The sequence below is a fragment of the Pelophylax lessonae genome (genome assembly GCF_965119305.1).
Source record: "Pelophylax lessonae genome assembly, chromosome: 9".
Classification (NCBI taxonomy): domain Eukaryota; kingdom Metazoa; phylum Chordata; class Amphibia; order Anura; family Ranidae; genus Pelophylax; species Pelophylax lessonae.
In genome coordinates this window covers 33,104,702-33,126,818 of record NC_138776.1, presented here as the reverse complement: position 1 = coordinate 33,126,818, position 22,117 = coordinate 33,104,702, and the positions used below count along the sequence as shown (strand labels likewise).

General features: G+C 41.1%; 1 protein-coding gene across 1 annotated transcript in view; it reads right to left on the bottom strand.

Moving 5' to 3' along the window:
* Positions 1–22,117, bottom strand: part of LOC309563291 (transient receptor potential cation channel subfamily V member 6-like) — a gene marked incomplete at both ends in the record, with an annotated part of 90,615 nt that overhangs the window by 5,486 nt on the left and 63,012 nt on the right. Inside the window, one exon of the mRNA XM_082267695.1 lies at positions 13,433–13,877. Coding sequence (XP_082123821.1) covers positions 13,433–13,877 — 445 coding nt within the window. The remainder of the gene's footprint in view (positions 1–13,432; positions 13,878–22,117) is intronic.

The window sequence follows — 22,117 nt, the reverse complement described above, 5'->3', positions numbered from 1 at the left end:
GACACTCCCCTATCTCGGTGGGGAGGCTGGCTCCCACTGTATTCAGTCACAGCGGGAGTCGGGCCAGGGGAGGAGCAGCGGCGATCGCCGCTGCTCTTCCCCGATCGTCGGGGAATTGAGTCTGGAGATCCGCCCGCTTTGTTTACACAAGTTTCCTAAGTGACAGGCAGGGTCAGATTACAGGGTTCAGCATAGCTGAACCTGCGATCTGTGTCTGTGTCACTCAGTCACCTCCCCCCACACACGTCAGTAAGCACCAGGCATACATTAACCCCTCCCTCTCCAATAAAATTAACCCCTTCCCTGCTAGTGTCATTTTTACAGTAACAGTGCATATGTATAGCACTGATTACTGTAGTAATGTCACTGATACCCCCAAAAGTGTCAAAAATGTCAGTCAAGGGTCCGATCCGTCCGCCGCAATGTCGCAGTCCCGCAAAAAAAATCGCAGATCGCCGCCATTACTCGTTAAAAAAAACCCACCAAAAATTACAGAAATCTTTCCCTTAGTTAGTAAACGCAATAACTTTTGCGCAAACCAATCAAAATAAGCTTATTGTGATTTTTTTTACCAAACATAGGTAGCAGAAAACAAATTGGCCAAAAATTTAAAAAATTTTTGGGGGGGGGGGATTTCATATAAAAAAATTTGAAAAATATTGTTTTTTTTTTTTCAAAATTTACGCTCTTTTTTTGTTTATAGTAAAAATCGCACAGGTGATCAAATACTTCCAAAAGAAAGCTCTGTTTGTGGGGAAAAAAAGGGCGTAAATTTCGTTTGGGTACGGCGTTGCATGACCGCGCAATTGTCAGTTAAATTTGCACAGTGCCGAATCGCAAAAAGTGGCCCAGACGTAAGACAGCAAAATCCTCCGGTGGTAAAGTGGTTAAAGTGGAGTTCCACCCAAAATGTTAGGTAGTTCTAACCCCCTGACATGCCACATTTGGCATGTCATTTTTTTTGGGGGGGGGGGGGGCGGGTACCTAGTTTTGACAGGTACCCGCTCCCACTTCCGCTCGGAGCAACGTGGCGCCCTGAGCGGAAGTTCTCCTCTCCCCCTCCCTCCCTGCAATCTTCTGGGACATGTCAGAGGTCCCAGAAGATTGCCGGCCAATCACGACGCGTAGCGCAACTCACGCATGCGCAGTGCGTACCTGGCTGTGAAGCCGCAAACTGTCACAGCCGGGTGCCCACACCAGTGATGCCGGCGCCGCAGAGCAGAGAGGGAGACTTCGGGCGGCCACATCGCTGGACCGTGGGACAGGTGAGTGTGTGTTTAGGCTGGAACTCTGCTTTAAGGTCTTTGTGTTCCCTGTTGGGTTCTGCATGGTTACAAACTCCTCCAATAATGAGCATGATATAGTAGAGTGATGGTTATACATATTGTATTTTTTTATTTTGCTATTGTTTCTGCTTCTAATAAAAGAGTATCATATTTCCTACCTATGCATAATTAGGTGGAACAAGACCAGATTTAGAAACAGATGTAGGTCTTTTATTATTTATTTGATTAGTTACTATTGGCAATTTTATATAGCACCAACAATTGATACAGTGCTTTACATACTGTACATTCACATTGGTCCCTGCCCTCAAGGAGCTTACTATCTAAGGTTCCTCTTTCACATACAGGGCCGGTGCTACCACTAGGCGAACTAGGCAGCCGCCTAGGGCGCACTGCCACCTAGGGGGTGCAGCTATGGCCAGTGCCACATTCCTCTCCTGTCACCTCCTCATCCCCGGTGGATGTCACCTCTAGAGAGGGGTGATGTGTGTGCAGGAAGGGGTGTAGCGTTAAAGGGGGGCAGTGTGCAGGAAGGGGGGGGGGCAGTCTGTACAGGAAGGGAGGTGTAGGGTTAAACAAAGGCAGTGTGTACAGGAAGGGGATGTAATGTTAAAGGGGGCAGTGTGCAGGAAAGGGGGGCAGTGTGTACAGGAAGGGAGGTGTAGGATTAAAGAGGGCAGTGTATACAGGAAGGGGGTGTAGGGTTAAAGAGGGGGCAATATGTACAGTTTTTTTGGGGGTGGGGGTGCAAGTAACTGGTCTTGCCTAGGGCGCAAAATAGTCTACCACCAGCCCTGTTCACATACGACCACATACAATACTATGGTCAATTTGGAAAGAGGCCAAATAACTTTCCAGCATGTTTTTGGCATTTGGGAAGAAACCAAAGTACCTGGAGGAAACCGATGCAGGCACAGGGAGAACATGCACACTCCATGCAGATAGTGTCCTGGCCAGGATTCAAACCAGTGACTCCAGTGCTGCAAGTTGGGATACAGAAAAAAAGATTAATAGAGGGGAGAAATGGACAATCAGTTTTAAAACTCGAGGTATTATAAGCTGCCCCTTATTTAGAGCCTTTTTTTTTTTTTGCAGAATGCATTTCTGCATGGTTTAGGCCAAACAACTGACAATCTGTTTAGAGGCTCATGTAACAAAAGAAATAGAGGTGCTCTTCCACACACATATTGCTGTTTTATGCACAAAAACTGGCATTTTCTTTTTAATTATTGACCTAACATCGATAAAAGCTTTTGTTCAGAGAATATGTTAGTGTTCATAAAGAAGAAGCTGTGCCCTCTAGTGTCCATTTTATAGTATGCAGTCTATAAGTTCTAACAGAAATCTTCTTGGATATATAGTATCTCACAAAAGTGAGTACACCCCTCATATTTTTGTAAATATTTTATTATATCTTTTCATGTGACAACACTGATGAAATGACACTTTGCTACAATGTAAAGTAGTGAGTGTACAGCTTGTATAACAGTGTAAATTTGCTGTCCCCTCAAAATAACTCAACACACAGCCATTAATGTCTAAACCGCTGGCAACAAAAGTGAGTACACCCCTAAGTGGAAATGTCCAAATTGGGCCCAAGGTGTCAATATTTTGTGTGGCCACCAATTTTTTCCAGCACTGCCTTAACCCTCTTGGGCATGGAGTTCACCAGAGCTTCACAGGTTGCCTCTGGAGTCCTCTTCCACTTCTACATAACTTCCAATTTGCCAATTGTTTTCTGCTACATATTTTTGGTAAAAAAAAAATCACATTAAGCATTTGCACAAAAGTTATTACGTCTACTAATTACGGGAAAGATTTATGTCATTTTATTGTTTTGTTATTTTTTTACTAGTAATGGCGGCGATCTGTGATTTTTTGCAGGACAGATCAGACACCTGACTGACATTTTTGACACTTTGGGGGGGACCAGTGACATTACTACAGTAATCAGTGCTAAAAATATGCACTGTTACTGTAATAATGACACTGGCAGGGAAGGGGTTAACATTATGGTTGATCAAGGAGTTAAATGTGAGCCTAGGGGAGTGATTCTAACTGTGGGGGGGGGGGGGGGGGGGCGTGGCTTCTTAAATGACCATAGAGACATGTGATCCTATATAGAAGGATCACAGGGGCTCTATGATCATTCCAGGGAGAAGAACGGTCAGCTGTGTTTACAACAGCCGACCGTCCTTCTCTCTCAGCGGAGAACGATCGTGGGTGTCAGGCGACAATTGGAGCCACCTGCCCGCTGCATCGGCTTTCCCGCTGATGAGCAGGGGCGGGAGCGTGGCGCCGGCGGCGCGCACTCGCCCTCTAGACTCCCAGAGCGAGCGATGTACAGCTACGGCGATCCGCCTGGGAGCAGCTGCCTGCCGCCGTATACCTGTGGCGGGTGGTCGGCATCGGCAACAGGTTATTCTTGTTTGAAACAATAATATGTTTATTCAAAATATGTGAAGTGTTCTAATTAATACAGTAAAAGTAGTGTCTTGCTTTCAACATTTTACTATGTACAATACTGTGCAGAAGTTTTAGCCAGCTGAGGAAAAATAATGTCAGGTACAAATGCTTTAAATATTTATATTTTACTGGTTTCTTTTTATCAATTTTGCACTTGCAAAGCAAATGACCAAAAGAAAAATCTTCATTAAATGATTACAATGACTCATTAAATCATCTTTGGCTAAACAAAAACAGCATTATTTCGAAATGGTACTCTAATAACCCACACAGTCTTTGATTTCAACAATATGTTCACAGTTCAAATTCGAATGGAATTGGATGTAAAATTAGAGTCAAATTTCAATTAGAATTTCAGAAATTTGGACAAAGTTCATTTCGTTATTTGGAGAATTCGGTAAAATTTGTCTGTACTGTAATTTGGGGATTCAGATATGTCCGAATCGCCGAATAACGAAAAATTTGTCCGAATATTTATTCAGAACGAAAAGAACTGCACATGTCTAACAGTGATGACTATAGTCTTTTTCAACCTAAACATGCGTAAGCCCCGCTTTTGTTCTCAATGATAATACAATCTTGTATATATGTTTCAAATACTGGGTTGCCATCTAGTGGTCATTTTTATAGTTGCAGGGGTGCCTACTTTATCTGTGGTGTTGGGGTATGTGATGCACTTATTTATGATACAGTAATCCCCCGCTCCATCGCGGTTCAGTTTTTGCGGTCCCGGTAATTTGCGTTTTTTTTTTTAATGTTATTTTACTATATAAATCATTAAAAATGAAATATGTTTGTGTTTTCCATAGCTCTTGCTCTGTCTCTTAGTATCTTTTATGTGTTTAAATGAGTTTCTATTGTTTTAAAAGTGTGTTTAAAGACCTTAAAATGCTTTTACACGTACAGTGACAGTAAAAAAAACACGCCTACAATGCATTTTAATAGGGTTTTTCTATTTCGCGGAATTTCACTTTTCGCGGCTGGGTCCAGAACGTAACCCCCGCAATGGAGGGGGGTTTACTGTACCTACTTTATCATCTGGTCTTATTTGCTTCTGGAAACATTAGTTACCCATGTGGGGCATTAATGTTGTGACAAAGTTCATTTCGTTATTTGGAGAATTCTGTAAAATTTGTCTGTACTGTAATTTGGGGATTCAGATATATCCGAATCTCCGAATAACGAAATATTTGTCTGAATATTTATTCAGAACGAAAAAAGCTGCACATGTCTAACAGTGATGACTATAGTCTTTTTCAACCTAAACATGCGTAAGCCCCGCTTTTTTTCTCAATAATAATACAATCTTGTATATATGTTTCAAATACTGGGTTGCCATCTAGTGGTCATTTTAATAGTTGCAGGGGTGCCTACTTTATCTGTGGTGTTGGGGTATGTGATGCACTTATTTATGATACAGTAATCCCCCGCTCCATCGCGGTTCAGTTTTTGCGGTCCCGGTAATTTGCGTTCTTTTTTTGTAATGTTATTTTACTATATAAATCATTAAAAATGAAATATTTTTGTGTTTTCCATAGCTCTTGCTATGTCTCTTAGTATCTTTTATGTGTTTAAATGAGTTTCTATTGTTTTAAAAGTGTTTTTAAAGACCTTAAAATGCTTTTACACGTACAGTGACAGTAAAATAAACATGCCTACAATGCATTTTAATAGGGTTTTTCTATTTCGCGGAATTTCACTTTTCGCGGCTGGGTCCGGAACGTAACCCCAGTAATGGAGGGGGGTTTACTGTACCTACTTTATCATCTGGTCTTATTTGCTTCTGGAAACATTAGTTACCCATGTGGGGCATTAATGTTGTGACAAAGTTCATTTCGTTATTTGGAGAATTCTGTAAAATTTGTCTGTACTGTAATTTGGGGATTCAGATATGTCCGAATCGCCGAATAACGAAAAATTTGTCTGAATATTTATTCAGAACGAAAAGAACTGCACTTGTCTAACAGTGATGACTATAGTCTTTTTCAACCTAAACATGCGTAAGCCCCGCTTTTTTTCTCAATGATAATACAATCTTGTATATATGTTTCAAATACTGGGTTGCCATCTAGTGGTCATTTTTATAGTTGCAGGGGTGCCTACTTTATCTGTGGTGTTGGGGTATGTGACGCACTTATTTATGATACAGTAACCCCCCGCTCCATCGCGGTTCAGTTTTTGCGGTCCCGGTAATTTGCGTTTTTTTTTGTAATGTTATTTTACTATATAAATCATTAAAAATGAAATATGTTTGTGTTTTCCATAGCTCTTGCTATGTCTCTTAGTATCTTTTATGTGTTTAAATGAGTTTCTATTGTTTTAAAAGTGTGTTTAAAGACCTTAAAATGCTTTTACACGTACAGTGACAGTAAAAAAAACATGCCTACAATGCATTTTAATAGGGTTTTTCTATTTCGCGGAATTTCACTTTTCGCGGCTGGGTCCGGAACGTAACCCCCGCAATGGAGGGGGGTTTACTGTACCTACTTTATCATCTGGTCTTATTTGCTTCTGGAAACATTAGTTACCCATGTGGGGCATTAATGTTGTGACAAAGTTCATTTCGTTATTTGGAGAATTCTGTAAAATTTGTCTGTACTGTAATTTGGGGATTCAGATATATCCGAATCTCCGAATAACGAAATATTTGTCTGAATATTTATTCAGAACGAAAAAAGCTGCACATGTCTAACAGTGATGACTATAGTCTTTTTCAACCTAAACATGCGTAAGCCCCGCTTTTTTTCTCAATAATAATACAATCTTGTATATATGTTTCAAATACTGGGTTGCCATCTAGTGGTCATTTTTATAGTTGCAGGGGTGCCTACTTTATCTGTGGTGTTGGGGTATGTGATGCACTTATTTATGATACAGTAATCCCCCGCTCCATCGCGGTTCAGTTTTTGCGGTCCCGGTAATTTGCGTTCTTTTTTTGTAATGTTATTTTACTATATAAATCATTAAAAATGAAATATTTTTGTGTTTTCCATAGCTCTTGCTATGTCTCTTAGTATCTTTTATGTGTTTAAATGAGTTTCTATTGTTTTAAAAGTGTTTTTAAAGACCTTAAAATGCTTTTACACGTACAGTGACAGTAAAATAAACATGCCTACAATGCATTTTAATAGGGTTTTTCTATTTCGCGGAATTTCACTTTTCGCGGCTGGGTCCGGAACGTAACCCCAGTAATGGAGGGGGGTTTACTGTACCTACTTTATCATCTGGTCTTATTTGCTTCTGGAAACATTAGTTACCCATGTGGGGCATTAATGTTGTGACAAAGTTCATTTCGTTATTTGGAGAATTCTGTAAAATTTGTCTGTACTGTAATTTGGGGATTCAGATATGTCCGAATCGCCGAATAACGAAAAATTTGTCTGAATATTTATTCAGAACGAAAAGAACTGCACATGTCTAACAGTGATGACTATAGTCTTTTTCAACCTAAACATGCGTAAGCCCCGCTTTTTTTCTCAATGATAATACAATCTTGTATATATGTTTCAAATACTGGGTTGCCATCTAGTGGTCATTTTTATAGTTGCAGGGGTGTCTACTTTATCTGTGGTGTTGGGGTATGTGATGCACTTATTTATGATACAGTAATCCCCCGCTCCATCGCGGTTCAGTTTTTGCGGTCCCGGTAATTTGCGTTCTTTTTTTGTAATGTTATTTTACTATATAAATCATTAAAAATGAAATATTTTTGTGTTTTCCATAGCTCTTGCTATGTCTCTTAGTATCTTTTATGTGTTTAAATGAGTTTCTATTGTTTTAAAAGTGTTTTTAAAGACCTTAAAATGCTTTTACACGTACAGTGACAGTAAAATAAACATGCCTACAATGCATTTTAATAGGGTTTTTCTATTTCGCGGAATTTCACTTTTCGCGGCTGGGTCCGGAGCGTAACCCCCGCAATGGAGGGGGGTTTACTGTACCTACTTTATCATCTGGTCTTATTTGCTTCTGGAAACATTAGTTACCCATGTGGGGCATTAATGTTGTGACAAAGTTCATTTCGTTATTTGGAGAATTCTGTAAAATTCGTTTGTACTGTAATTTGAGGATTCAGATATATCCGAATCTCCGAATAACGAAATATTTGTCTGAATATTTATTCAGAACGAAAAGAGCTGCACATGAATAACAGTGATGACTATAGTCTTTTTCAACCTAAACATGCGTAAGCCCCCGTTTTTTTTACTCAATGATAATACAATCTCGTATATATGTTTCAAATACTGGGTTGCCATCTAGTGGTACTTTTATAGTTGCAGGGGTGCCTACTTTATCTGTGGTGTTGGGGTATGTGATGCATTTGTGCTACCTACTCTATCATCTGGTCTTATTTGCTTCTGGAAACATTCCCTTATATTTTTCCAAAGGACAAGTAAGTTACCCATGTGGGGCATTAATGTTGTGACTAGTCGTATTGTGGATTCAGCTTGGAAGCCATATTAGCTTATACAAAGTACTTACCAATTTTTATTTGATACTCTTTATTATTAGACCACAGGACTGCAGGTGGGATTTCCTTGTTGTCCTCACTTTGGCTTACCCCCTCTTGCCTCCTTGTCTGAGTTTGATGCTTGCACTAGTTGCCGTGCAAACATGGACAGTATCTGATATGTAATTATACACACATGTATCTTGCTGAGACAGATGTACTATTTTTGAAGATCAAAGTACTTTTTATCATATTTTTTCAGACTTCTACATATCTAGTCTCTTCTCCTTATGTAGCACCCTCTGTATGCACAGTAGGCAAAATTAGTTGGACTCCTCAGTAGGCAGAAGAGTCGGGGTATCATTCGTTTAGAGTTAGTTTGGCAAACCTCCAAGGACGGAGGCTCTGTTGTCTCCCCTGGCTTCTAGAACTGCTGGGGGGGTTCTAGAACTTAGAGGGCAGAGTGATAGAGTTGAGGTCTGAATATTTATTGGAGTAACAGTTACAGAGGGGGTCGTAAAAACTGTTGGAAAACCCAAGGCTAAGTTTAGGCCTTTATCTTTTGTATCAAATAGAAACTATCATTCTTAGTTCAAAAGTTGTCCCTTCCTGAAAAGTTTTAAAAATGTCCTTTTAACCACTTACCTACCGGGCACTTTCATCCCCTTCCTGCCCAGGCCAATTTTCAGCTGTTAGCGCTGTCACACTGTGAATGACAATTGCGGGGTCATGCAACACTGTACTAAAACAAAATTTGTATACTTTTTTTTCACACAAATAGAGCTTTCTGTTGGTGGTATTTAATCGCCACTGGGTTGTTTTTTTTTTTTTTGCTAAACGAAAAGACTGAAAATTTTGAAAAAAAACATTTTTTTTTTTTTCATAGTCTGTTATAAAATTTAGCAAACAGGTAATTTTTCCCTTCACTGAAGTGCACTAATGAGGCTGCAGTGATGGGCACTTATAGGCTGCGCTGACGGGCACTGATAGGTTGCACTGATGGGCACTGATGAAGGGGACCGGTGGGCACTGATGAGGCTGCATTGTTAAGTGGCAATGATAGGTGGCACTGATGGGCACTGATAGGTGGCACTGATAGGCGGTACTGATAGGAATCACTGATAGGTGACACTGATGAGGAGGCACTGATAGGCAGCACTGATAGGTGACACTGATGAGGAGGCATTGATTGGCAGCACTGATGGACACTGATTGGCAGCACTGGTGGGACTGCACTGATACTCAGGACACTAATAATCAGTTCCCTGATTATCAGTACCGATGCCCCCTTAACACAAGCCAGTTATGGACTTTCTTCGGCTTGTGTTGGCATCCGTGATCAGCTGTCATTGGACACAGCTGATCACGTGGTAAAGGGCCACTACGATTGGCCCTTTACCCCGATCTGTGATCAGCTGAGTTCTTCAGACTCAGCGATCACAGAGAGCGCTGCCGGCGCTTCGCAAGGGCATGCAGGAAGGGGGATTCCATAGACACGCTCCTAAACCTTGTGGACAGCCTTCCCAGAAGAGCTGAAGCTGTTATATGTGCAAAGGGTGGGCAAACTCAATACTGAACCCTACGGACTAAGACTGGGATGCCATTGAAGTTTATGTGCTAAAACTTCAGAAATGATGGTCTCTATGTTTTCAGAGGGTTGATAGCCTCCCAAGGTCCAGCATACCTCAACAGCTTTTCCATTCAACTGACTTGTTGGCTATTAGTGCCAACTGCTGGTGACCGACCGGAGTTATAATTATGTATGTGGAAAATAATGACCTAGTACACAACAGCCTGTAAAATAGTATATTTTTTTATTGATTATATAGAGTATGGTGTAAATTTTGGGGTTCTAATATAGCAGTATAGTATAGAGTATACTCTTGAAAATATTTGATTAATAAATATATTTTGTATAGTGCATTAGTAGGGATTTTTACAGTCTGCAGTACAAGGTTCCATACATTTATACTTTGCTCAGTTTCATCGTCTCTGGCAGATTTTCAGCCTAAAACATGGTTAATCAATTTTTAAGGTAATCATAAACAAGTCCTGTTACACATATGCTAACACATAAGACATAAAGACTGGGAGGTTAATTTACTAAGGCTACGTTCACATGTAGGCGTTTTGGGGCGTTTTTCTGCTCTATGATCAGCTCACAAAACGCCCAACAAGACAAATCCTATTCATTTCAATGCCCCTGTTCACATCTGAGCGTTCCGACGCCTTGAGCAAAACGCCCAATGCTCAAAAAAGTACATGAGCTTCTTTTTGGGCAGATTACAGGCGTTTTCGCCCCATAGACATCAATGCAAACCCTGGAAAAGTGGTATAGAGCGTTTTACAGGCGTTTTACAGGCGTTTTGTTGCTCCTGATCTGCTCAAACAGCACAACTCTCCACCCAGCTCTCCACCCAGCTCTCCACCCCTTGTCACACCTCTGCTGTAGCACATGTTCTGCAACACGGAGGACAGCAGTTTTCTCTTGGAAGCAGAAGCTTTTATAGCACTTATCAGGACATATCAATGTCTCTATGATATCAAGAATGTTCACTACAAGAACCGTACAAAGAGACAGAGGGCATGGGAAGAAATTGCTGCCAAAGTTATTGCAGGGTGGTCTACAACGAATAAGAAACAGCAGCATGACAAAGGTAAGTTTTCAATGTGTTCTGCATGCCTTGCCTTGTCTGATGTCATGTCTGCATCTGTGCAACAGCATGTATGTGGGGGGAGAACACCACAAAATGCAGAAGAGGAGGTCCCGGGGAGGTCCAATGCAGAGGGCGAGGTCCATGGGAGGTTCAATGCAGAGGAGGAGGTCCCTGGGAGGTCCAATGCAGAGGAGGAGGTCCCTGGGAGGTCCAATGCAGAGGAGGAGGTCTCTGGGAGGTTCCTTATGCACATGTTGTAAAAAAACACACTGCTTTTCATTGGTCACCTATACTACACAAAAACGCCTGTAAAAAAACTCCAATAAAAACGCCTGTAAAACGCTTAGAAACGCTTGTAAAAACACCTGCAAAACGCCTGAAAAACGCCTATAAAATAGCAACGCCAAGATGTGAACGTAGCCTAAAGGCAAATATACTGTACACTGCAAGTGGAGTTGCTCTAAGACTGAGGTTAAGCTGTGCTGGTTTCTATTATCCAATCATGTGCAAGCAAAAATGCTGTTTTCTATTTTCCTTGTATGTGATTGGGTACTTTTTGCAAAGTGATGCTTTACCTCATTTACTAAGCTCTGGAGCAACTGCACTTGCAGTGAACAGTATATTTGCCTTTAGTAAATCAATCCCAATGTCTTTATGTTAAAGCTTCATATCATTTATGGCAGTTATAGATCATCAGGATATAAAACAAGGTAACTTATTGTGCAATGAAAAGTTTCTTGATCTGTGGCATCTCCTCTAAAGTTTTCAATGTCCACATCCTCTACTCAAGAATGACTATAATACTGGCAGAAGATTGACATAAATTTTATAAGAAAAGCAAAAGTCAACTCACTGCGTTAAGGTTTTCAAGAATAAATATCTCTTCTTCATTCATAATTGAGGCTCTTGCCTCAGTGAATGATTACAGTTCTTATTATGACAGGGTCTTGTTAAAGTGTCTGAAGGGGCATGTGTCACACAGGGTTCTCAATGGTGCAGGTTGAGGAGGTCTATTCTGAGTTGGTTAAAACTTGTTTTGCAGGTTTCTCCAGGATCGGTAATTCCTGGATTTGGTTCTGGATTTCAGAGGCTTTGCAATGTCTTGAGAAGGTTGATGCCTCTAACCCTGTGTCCACATCTTACTGGTCTCGGGGTCTGGGTTTTAACCTTTTGAGCTGTGTGGTGCCTGGCTGCAGCTCTTCTCACTGTGCCCCCCGATGTGTTGGTCAACTTCCTAACTGATCTTAGGACAATCTTGCCTTGTTTCTTGTGAATCTTAAATATTTTGCTCCTACCATTAACTTTTTGATTCAAGCCATGTCTCTGCACTTCCTGTTTGTCAGGTTATTGTGCTCTCTCCAGCCAATATCTCACTCTTGTCACTTCTGCTGCTGTCCGTATCTTTGCTACGACTCATTACCAACCTTTGGCTTGTTCCTTGACTACGATTCTACTTGATGCCAACCTGAAATCACTAGTTACCAACCTTTAGCTTGTTTAGTGGCTACGCTTCTGCTTGATCCCTACCATCTATATCTGTTCTAGGACCCCAAATTGCCCACCTCCTGGTGTGTGCTTCTGGGGATCGCGACCTGGTACTTACATCCAGCAAAAACATATCAGGAGCTCTGCTAAATACCGGCTAGTGCTTAGAACCCTGCACCTTGGGTGAGCATGGGCCATCCGCTACAGTGACCCCTTTGTATACTTATTTAGCTGGTGAGTGGGAGCCTTTCTACTGCTATAGCTACTGGCCTCTGAGCCTGACCACTGACCATGGAAACTGGAGACCAGCAGCCCGATGGTGCGGATGTGCACATCATTTTTAGATGGCAGGTTCCTACTCTGGAGACAAGCTACTGCAGGAGCAGCACAAAGAAGAAAATTGGACTGCATTCAGACAAATATGAAATCAAAGGTGTCTTTTATGCCTCATAAACGAATCCATACAGACAGTGCATTGAGAGACATGCCAGGTTGACGCGTTTCACGATATAGATAATCGCTTACTCAGAACCAAAGCGTGGTTATGAGTAAGCGATTATCTATATTGTGAAACGCGTCAACCTGGCATGTCTCTCAAGGCACTGTTTGTATGGATTTGTTTATGAGGAATAAAATACACCTTTGATTTCATATTTGTCCGAGTGCAGTCCAATTTTCTTCGTTTGTGCTAGTTCTGGATGGCGGATCTGACCAGCACCGGTCTACTTAGTCTCACCTGAGCGGCTTCCCTTTCCTTTTACTGTAGGAGTAGCAGGTGTGTAGTGAGACACTAGGAGAGTGTTTACCCTGACCTCAAGGAGAGGTGACCATATTGGTGCAGGCTGTGGCCTGCATCCAATGTTAAGAGTCTGCTTGTAACTAGGCAGGAACCTGTGCAACCCAAGGTTGCAAGAGTTGTGATAGCCAGGAGGCTAAAAATGTATGTTCTGTCAAGGTGATACTGAAAACCCCTGTGAAGGTAGATAGAAGTGGCTACAAGCCCTGAAAATGTACTTCCCTGGCTGGACCAAAGTTGATGAAAAGCACCACATTTGAGTGAAACCCCCACATTAGATAAAAAGTATTACCTCCTCCTCCTCACTGTGGATGGCCTGAGCGGTTTCTACTTGTAATTGTTGTAATGGAATTGACCTTAGGATTTCCCAGCCATGTCCACTGGCCTTCCTATCCACTGGCACTTCACGTTCTAAAGATTGAAGCTCTGACCTAGATGGTTCCACGCATAATTGTGGTATGTCCAAGGGAGCCATTTGTGAAGCACTTTGTGCCCCGCCTGAGTCCTCATGAAGAAACCTACTTGGTGCTTTAGAAGTCTTTAGTTGCTCATATGAGGTTGTTGGTGGTTCTTTTGCCCCAGTAACCACAAATTTGGTCAGATTTGGCTTTACAGTTTGGCCTTCCTTTAAGTCATTCAGTGTTTCCTTTTTCGAGTGATTGTTTACTTGTTGATCTTGAAAAGCTTTGACATAACGATGGATCTTCTGCTGACTAAGGTCCTTTCTTACCACTACCCTGTAGTACAAGAAGATTAGGTTGGTGTGCTTTTTGGGGAAATATTTTCTAAAGTAATTATACAATAATTATTTTCATTTCTTCAGTTACCTACCTTCTTTATCCAGAGGTGAAGGTTTTAAGGTGTTTTTGTCTACACGTGTAACATCTGTGAGAAGTGTTCTAAAACCTACCCATACTCATACCTATTAACCACTTTACCTCTGCTCACTGTGCTGCTACTGCGGCACAGTGGCTCGTTATCGTCTGGCGACATAGACCTACGTCGCCAGACATTCCCGTCTCTCGGCGGCGCTCGCGCGCCGCCGGAGGATCGCTCCCGCTGTTTTCAATCACAGCAGGAATCGGGCCAGGGGAGGAGCGGCGGTGATCGAGTGTGGATCTCCTAACTGACAGGCAGGGTCAGATTGCAGGATTCAGCATAGCTGAACCTGCGATCTGTCCCTGTGTCACATAGTCCCCTCCCCCCGCACACGTTAGTAAGCACCAGGCATACATTAACCCCTTGATCACCAATAAAAGTTAACCCCTTCCCTGCCAGTGCCATTTTTAAAGTAACAGTGCATATTTATAGCACTGATTACTGTAGTAATGTCACTGGTACCCCCAAAAGTGTCAAAAATGTCAGTCAAGGGTCCGATCTATCCGCCGCAATGTCGCAGTCCCGCAAAAAAAATCGCTGATCGCCGCCATTACTAGTTAAAAAAAAAAACAATAAAAATTACATATAAAATAAAAAAATTCCGCGCTAATATGATGAATGAATGATAGATAAATGTCAGCAGCCAACACAAAATCAACCAACAGTGACTCAAATTAACAATAAAACATAAAAGTGTAGCGCTAAAAGTATTGATGATCACAAAAATGATGAATAGTGTCCAAATGAATGGAAAACTAATAATCACAATAATATGTATAAAAGAAAAAAAGTGTAAAAGTGTCCAAATGAATGAGTCCCAAAAAAAAGATGTGAAGTAAAATCATAAATCCACATGCACAATATTCCAAGGGGGGATTCAACTCGTGACACCAAGGGTATGTGAAGGAAAGGAACACCTCAGTGATGGGAAATGATAAGCAGCTTACCAGATTTCCATGGCTGCTCAACTTAATGAGTCAGCCTCTCCCAGCTATTGATCAAGACCACTGAAGATCTGATGTTACGTGGATACTTTATCGATTCAAATAGACCACCTCTCAAGATGCGTGAAAAAGGATCAGTGTAGGATTGGCACTCCTCAGTATTTTTCATCAAGCATAAATGAATATGTAAGGAAAAAGAAAGCGAGGCCCATAGCGTGATCCCGTTTAAAAATTATATTCTTATTTATTAAAAAAATATTACTCAATGTTTCATGAATAGACAGGCATATCAAATCGCTAGAACAAGGGATGAAGGTGCGGCGTCCCGCGAACAGTCCCAAGTAGCAAGAATGGTGAAGGCCTGCTAATTTCCAGGGGGCGTGTGGATGTTGCGTCTGGAGTCGCCAACGTTTCGTCTCAATAGACTTTGTCTGGGCGTGACCCCAGACGCAACTCACACGTCTAAGTACCCCCGCATCTCCACTTACTGGCCGCGAGGTCCGCCGCAGCATATCCGCAATTTGCAATGGCGACGAACGTCTACCAATCCGCGATCGGCGGAAGTGACGTTCGTCAGCCAATCAAATGCAATTGGCAATAACGGCGAACGTCTGCCAATCCGCGATCAGCGGAAGTGACGTTCGTCAGCCAATCAGATGCCGGCGGAAGTGACGCTCGTCACCTCCGGCGGGAGTAGCATGATGACATACACCGGCGGAAGTCACATGACCAGGCAGCGGAGGAAGTAAACAATATATGGCACATCGCTCCTCCCATTGCCGGTAATGACAAAGGGAGTGAGCATTTAAAACAACATTGTATGAGGGATCTCATCTTTAATGCCCAATTATCTTCGCATAATTTGTGAACCAACTTATAAAGAGAATATGTTTCATGAATATCCTCCATTAAAGAGCAACTCAAATGTTGGTTTCTATTAAAATAGAACAACCTAAATGAGCGATACTAGCAATACCCAGGATAGGGAGTCCGCTCATTGGTTGTTCATAAAAAGCAGGACAGCGGGAATTGTGTACAATATTATAAAATAACAAGCATAAAGGAATTTATAAGATTACAATAAATTTAGACAATCTCATAATAAATGATTATAATGAGATTTTAAGGCAATGCGTCTATTTCATCTGGCTGGATAATAAATATAGAAAATGCCATCTAGTGGCCAAAATAGTGTAACATTTAAACACCTGTAAAATATATGTGAACCACTAAAAACGTGTAAAAAAAAGTTTGAAAACTTTAAAATAGAAATATTAGTAGTGTTAATAATAATGAAAACATATATGTGAGTAACCCCATATACTGGAAAAAATGTGAATATGAAAAAGATCAGTGACGATCCCACACAAAACGTATAAAGTGCTAAGCAAAAAAAATTAGCCAATGACGGCCATATCTAAATAGATAAAGTGCTAATTTGTAAAAAATATGCAGCAAGATGTGTATCACAACAAGTGTAACTCATAGACGCATTACCACAAAGATCTCACAACGATAAATTCCATACATAAAAACATGAAAAATTAAACGAATTTAAAAAGATAAAATGTGTTAAAATCAACTATTATTAATAAAAGCATTTACATCCCATTCTACATTTAACCCATAGGGAGTATAAGTTTTAAGGATGTAGATCCAGCGAGTCTCCATTTTTGATATTTCTCGTCTTGCATTGGATCCCCTCCAATGAGGTGAAAACTTATCAATCCCTATAAATAATGTATTTTTAGGGTTATTGTGATGACACTGGTCATAGTGTTTTGATACACTGTGGCCTGGGAAGCCCTTCCTAATATTGCCTGCATGTTCTCCCAGCCTAACTTGCAATTTCCTCGTCGTGCGGCCCACGTATTGTTGCCCGCACTTGCATTGAAGCATATATACAACATTAGTGGACGAGCAGGTAATAAGTGAATCAATCTTGTACTCTCGTCCGGTTGCAGAGGATATAAATTTCTCAACTTTCCTTCCCTTGAAGGAGTTGAGAGCACAAATTTTGCATCTACGGCATGGATAAAAGCCTTTAAAATCGCCAAAGAAGGTAGGTTGGATAGGTCTTTCGATAACATTTTGGGCTATTTTGTGTCTCAAGGAAGGCACCCCCCTAAAGATGATTTTGGGATGTTCAGATAGCATAGGGCCCAGAATCCGGTCATTTTTTAAAACCGGCCAATGTTTTTTAATAATTTTCTTAATCAGAAAATGTTGGGTCGAATAGGAAGTAACAAACGAGTTCTTGAAACCTTCATTATCATTTCCCTTCAGTTTTGGGCGTAATAGAGACGACCTATCTACGGCTACTGTATCTTTAATGGTGGCATCCAATTGATTGGCATCGTACCCTTTTTCTATGAACTTAGCCTTAAGGGTGTTGGCCTGTAGTAGGAAGTCCTCCTGTCGGGTACAGTTTCTGCGTAACCGCAGAAACTGGCCTTTTGGGACGGCATTAAGCCATGATTGATGGTGGCAGCTGTCACGTGGAATGAAGCTGTTCCGGTCTGTTTTCTTGAAATGAGTGGTGGTTATAATTTTGTCACCCTGTACCACCAAATTCAAATCAAGAAAAGTAATGTCAGTAGAGCTGCTGGTATGATCCAGTTTAATGCCTCTGTTGTTGACATTTAAACCAGAAATAAAGGAGTCAAGCGAAGGGACGCTGCCATCCCATAGGAGGAGGATGTCGTCGATGTACCTCCGCGACAGAATTAACTGCGGTGGATGGTTGGTAAGGACGACATCCTCCTCCCACTTGGCCATGAATAGATTGGCCAAGCTGGGGGAAAATTTGGCCCCCATCGCGACTCCCCTATTCTGTAAATAGAAGGTGTTGTCGAACCAAAAGAGATTGTGTGACATAGCGAATTTAATCATGTCTATTACAAAACTCTTTTGTTCCTGAAGCAAAGGGCTCCAAAGATCTAAGTAGTATTTTACAGCTTCTAGTCCCTGTTCATGGTCTATTACGGCGCTAAATAAATTTGGCGTCTTTATGGACGTGCAAAAATATGTCAGGAAACTGAACATACAGAGATATATTATTTCCAACCCTACCCGCACTTTAAATAATACTGACCATAGGTATGTTCATACATCCTTGGCCAATGCTTCCTTGTTCAATACCCCTGGCAAAATTGCCCCCTCAGTCCAGGTCTTCAAAGACCTGGTCTCTAAAGATATAGAGAATATCAGAGTAAAAAGACCTCCGAATAGGGATCAATTCCATATAGGACTTCAAACCCTTTGTAACAATAAAGATATTGTTATCCGCCCCGCCGACAAGGGGGGCGCTATAGTCGTTTTGGACAAAGATGACTATGTATCGGAGATGAGAAATATCTTAAATGATAGAGACACCTATAAGGTCCTTGCCTCTAACCCTACCTTGAGATATAAAAAAGAATTACAATCTTTGGTGAACAAAGCACATGAGGAGGGAATTTTAAGTAAAAAGGAGAAATTATTTTTAATCCCCTCAGCCCCTCGTTTGCCCGTTATTTATTTTTTACCTAAGGTACACAAGAATCCCGTAAAGCCCCCAGGACGCCCCATAATTAGCGGGATCGATTCCCTGTGCTCCCGGATTGGCAAATATGCGGATGAGTTCTTGCAGCCCTTAGTTAAGCAAATTCCATCTTACCTCAAGGACACTACTCACGTCCTAAATATTCTACAAGAGGTCTCCTGGAAAGAAGAGTACATTATGGCTACAGCCGACGTAGCGTCGCTGTACACCGTAATAGACCATGAACAGGGACTAGAAACTGTAAAATACTACTTAGATCTTTGGAGCCCTTTGCTTCAGGAACAAAAGAGTTTTGTAATAGACATGATTAAATTCACTATGTCACACAATCTCTTTTGGTTCGACAACACCTTCTATTTACAGAATAGGGGAGTCGCGATGGGGGCCAAATTTGCCCCCAGCTTGGCCAATCTATTTATGGCCAAGTGGGAGGAGGATGTCGTCCTTACCAACCGTCCGCCGCAGTTAATTCTGTCGCGGAGGTACATCGACGACTTCCTCCTCCTATGGGATGGCAGCGTCCCTTCGCTTGACTCCTTTATTTCTGGTTTAAATGTCAACAACAGAGGCATTAAACTGGATCATACCAGCAGCTCTACTGACATTACTTTTCTTGATTTGAATTTGGTGGTACAGGGTGACAAAATTATAACCACCACTCATTTCAAGAAAACAGACCGGAACAGCTTCATTCCACGTGACAGCTGCCACCATCAATCATGGCTTAATGCCGTCCCAAAAGGCCAGTTTCTGCGGTTACGCAGAAACTGTACCCGACAGGAGGACTTCCTACTACAGGCCAACACCCTTAAGGCTAAGTTCATAGAAAAAGGGTACGATGCCAATCAATTGGATGCCACCATTAAAGATACAGTAGCCGTAGATAGGTCGTCTCTATTATGCCCAAAACTGAAGGGAAATGATAATGAAGGTTTCAAGAACTCGTTTGTTACTTCCTATTCGACCCAACATTTTCTGATTAAGAAAATTATTAAAAAACATTGGCCGGTTTTAAAAAATGACCGGATTCTGGGCCCTATGCTATCTGAACATCCCAAAATCATCTTTAGGGGGGTGCCTTCCTTGAGACACAAAATAGCCCAAAATGTTATCGAAAGACCTATCCAACCTACCTTCTTTGGCGATTTTAAAGGCTTTTATCCATGCCGTAGATGCAAAATTTGTGCTCTCAACTCCTTCAAGGGAAGGAAAGTTGAGAAATTTATATCCTCTGCAACCGGACGAGAGTACAAGATTGATTCACTTATTACCTGCTCGTCCACTAATGTTGTATATATGCTTCAATGCAAGTGCGGGCAACAATACGTGGGCCGCGCGACGAGGAAATTGCAAGTTAGGCTGGGAGAACATGCAGGCAATATTAGGAAGGGCTTCCCAGGCCACAGTGTATCAAAACACTATGACCAGTGTCATCACAATAACCCTAAAAATACATTATTTATAGGGATTGATAAGTTTTCACCTCATTGGAGGGGATCCAATGCAAGACGAAAAATATCAAAAATGGAGACTCGCTGGATCTACATCCTTAAAACTTATACTCCCTATGGGTTAAATGTGGAATGGGATGTAAATGATTTTATTAATAATAGTTGATTTTAACACATTTTATCTTTTTAAATTCGTTTAATTTTTCATGTTTTTATGTATGGAATTTATCGTTGTGAGATCTTTGTGGTAATGCGTCTATGAGTTACACTTGTTGTGATACACATCTTGCTGCATATTTTTTACAAATTAGCACTTTATCTATTTAGATATGGCCGTCATTGGCTATTTTTTTTTGCTTAGCACTTTATACGTTTTGTGTGGGATCGTCACTGATCTTTTTCATATTCACATTTTTTCCAGTATATGGGGTTACTCACATATATGTTTTCATTATTATTAACACTACTAATATTTCTATTTTAAAGTTTTCAAACTTTTTTTACACGTTTTTAGTGGTTCACATATATTTTACAGGTGTTTAAATGTTACACTATTTTGGCCACTAGATGGCATTTTCTATATTTATTATCCAGCCAGATGAAATAGACGCATTGCCTTAAAATCTCATTATAATCATTTATTATGAGATTGTCTAAATTTATTGTAATCTTATAAATTCCTTTATGCTTGTTATTTTATAATATTGTACACAATTCCCGCTGTCCTGCTTTTTATGAACAACCAATGAGCGGACTCCCTATCCTGGGTATTGCTAGTATCGCTCATTTAGGTTGTTCTATTTTAATAGAAACCAACATTTGAGTTGCTCTTTAATGGAGGATATTCATGAAACATATTCTCTTTATAAGTTGGTTCACAAATTATGCGAATATAATTGGGCATTAAAGAGGAGATCCCTCATACAATGTTGTTTTAAATGCTCACTCCCTTTGTCATTACCAGCAATGGGAGGAGCGATGTGCCATATATTGTTTACTTCCTCCGCTGCCTGGTCATGTGACTTCCGCCGGTGTATGTCATCATGCTACTCCCGCCGGAGGTGACGAGCGTCACTTCCGCCGGCATCTGATTGGCTGACGAACGTCACTTCCGCTGATCGCGGATTGGCAGACGTTCGCCGTTATTGCCAATTGCATTTGATTGGCTGACGAACGTCACTTCCGCCGATCGCGGATTGGTAGACGTTCGTCGCCATTGCAAATTGCGGATATGCTGCGGCGGACCTCGCGGCCAGTAAGCGGAGACGCGGGGGTACTTAGGCGTGTTAGTTGCGTCTGGGGTCATGCCCAGACGAAGTCTATTGAGACAAAACGTTGGCAACTCCAGACGCAACGTCCACACGCCCCCTGGAAATTAGCCGGCCTTCACCATTCTTGCTACTTGGGACTGTTCGCGGGACGCCGCACCTTCATCCCTTGTTCTAGCGATTTGATATGCCTGTCTATTCATGACACATTGTGAGTAATATTTTTTTAATAAATAAGAATATAATTTTTAAACGGGATCACGCTATGGGCCTCGCTTTCTTTTTCCTTACATATTCATTTATGCTTGATGAAAAATACTGAGGAGTGCCAATCCTACACTGATCCTTTTTCACGCATCTTGAGAGGTGGTCTATTTGAATCGATAAAGTATCCACGTAACATCAAATCTTCAGTGGTCTTGATCAATAGCTGGGAGAGGCTGACTCATTAAGTTGAGCAGCCATGGAAATCTGGTAAGCTGCTTATCATATCCCATCACTGAGGTGTTCCTTTCCTTCACATACCCTTGGTGTCACGGGTTGAATCCCCCCTTGGAATATTGTGCATGTGGATTTATGATTTTACTTCACATCTTTTTTTTGGGACTCATTCATTTGGACACTTTTACACTTTTTTTCTTTTATACACATTATTGTGATTATTAGTTTTCCATTCATTTGGACACTATTCATCATTTTTGTGATCATCAATACTTTTAGCGCTACACTTTTATGTTTTATTAATAAAAATTACAAAATTAGCTGCGATAACTTTTGCGCAAACCAATCAAAATACGCTTATTGCGATTTTTTTTACCAAAAATATGTAGTAGCAAACAAATTGGCCTAAAATGTTAAAATATTTAGATTTTTACATTTTTTGGGGGGGAA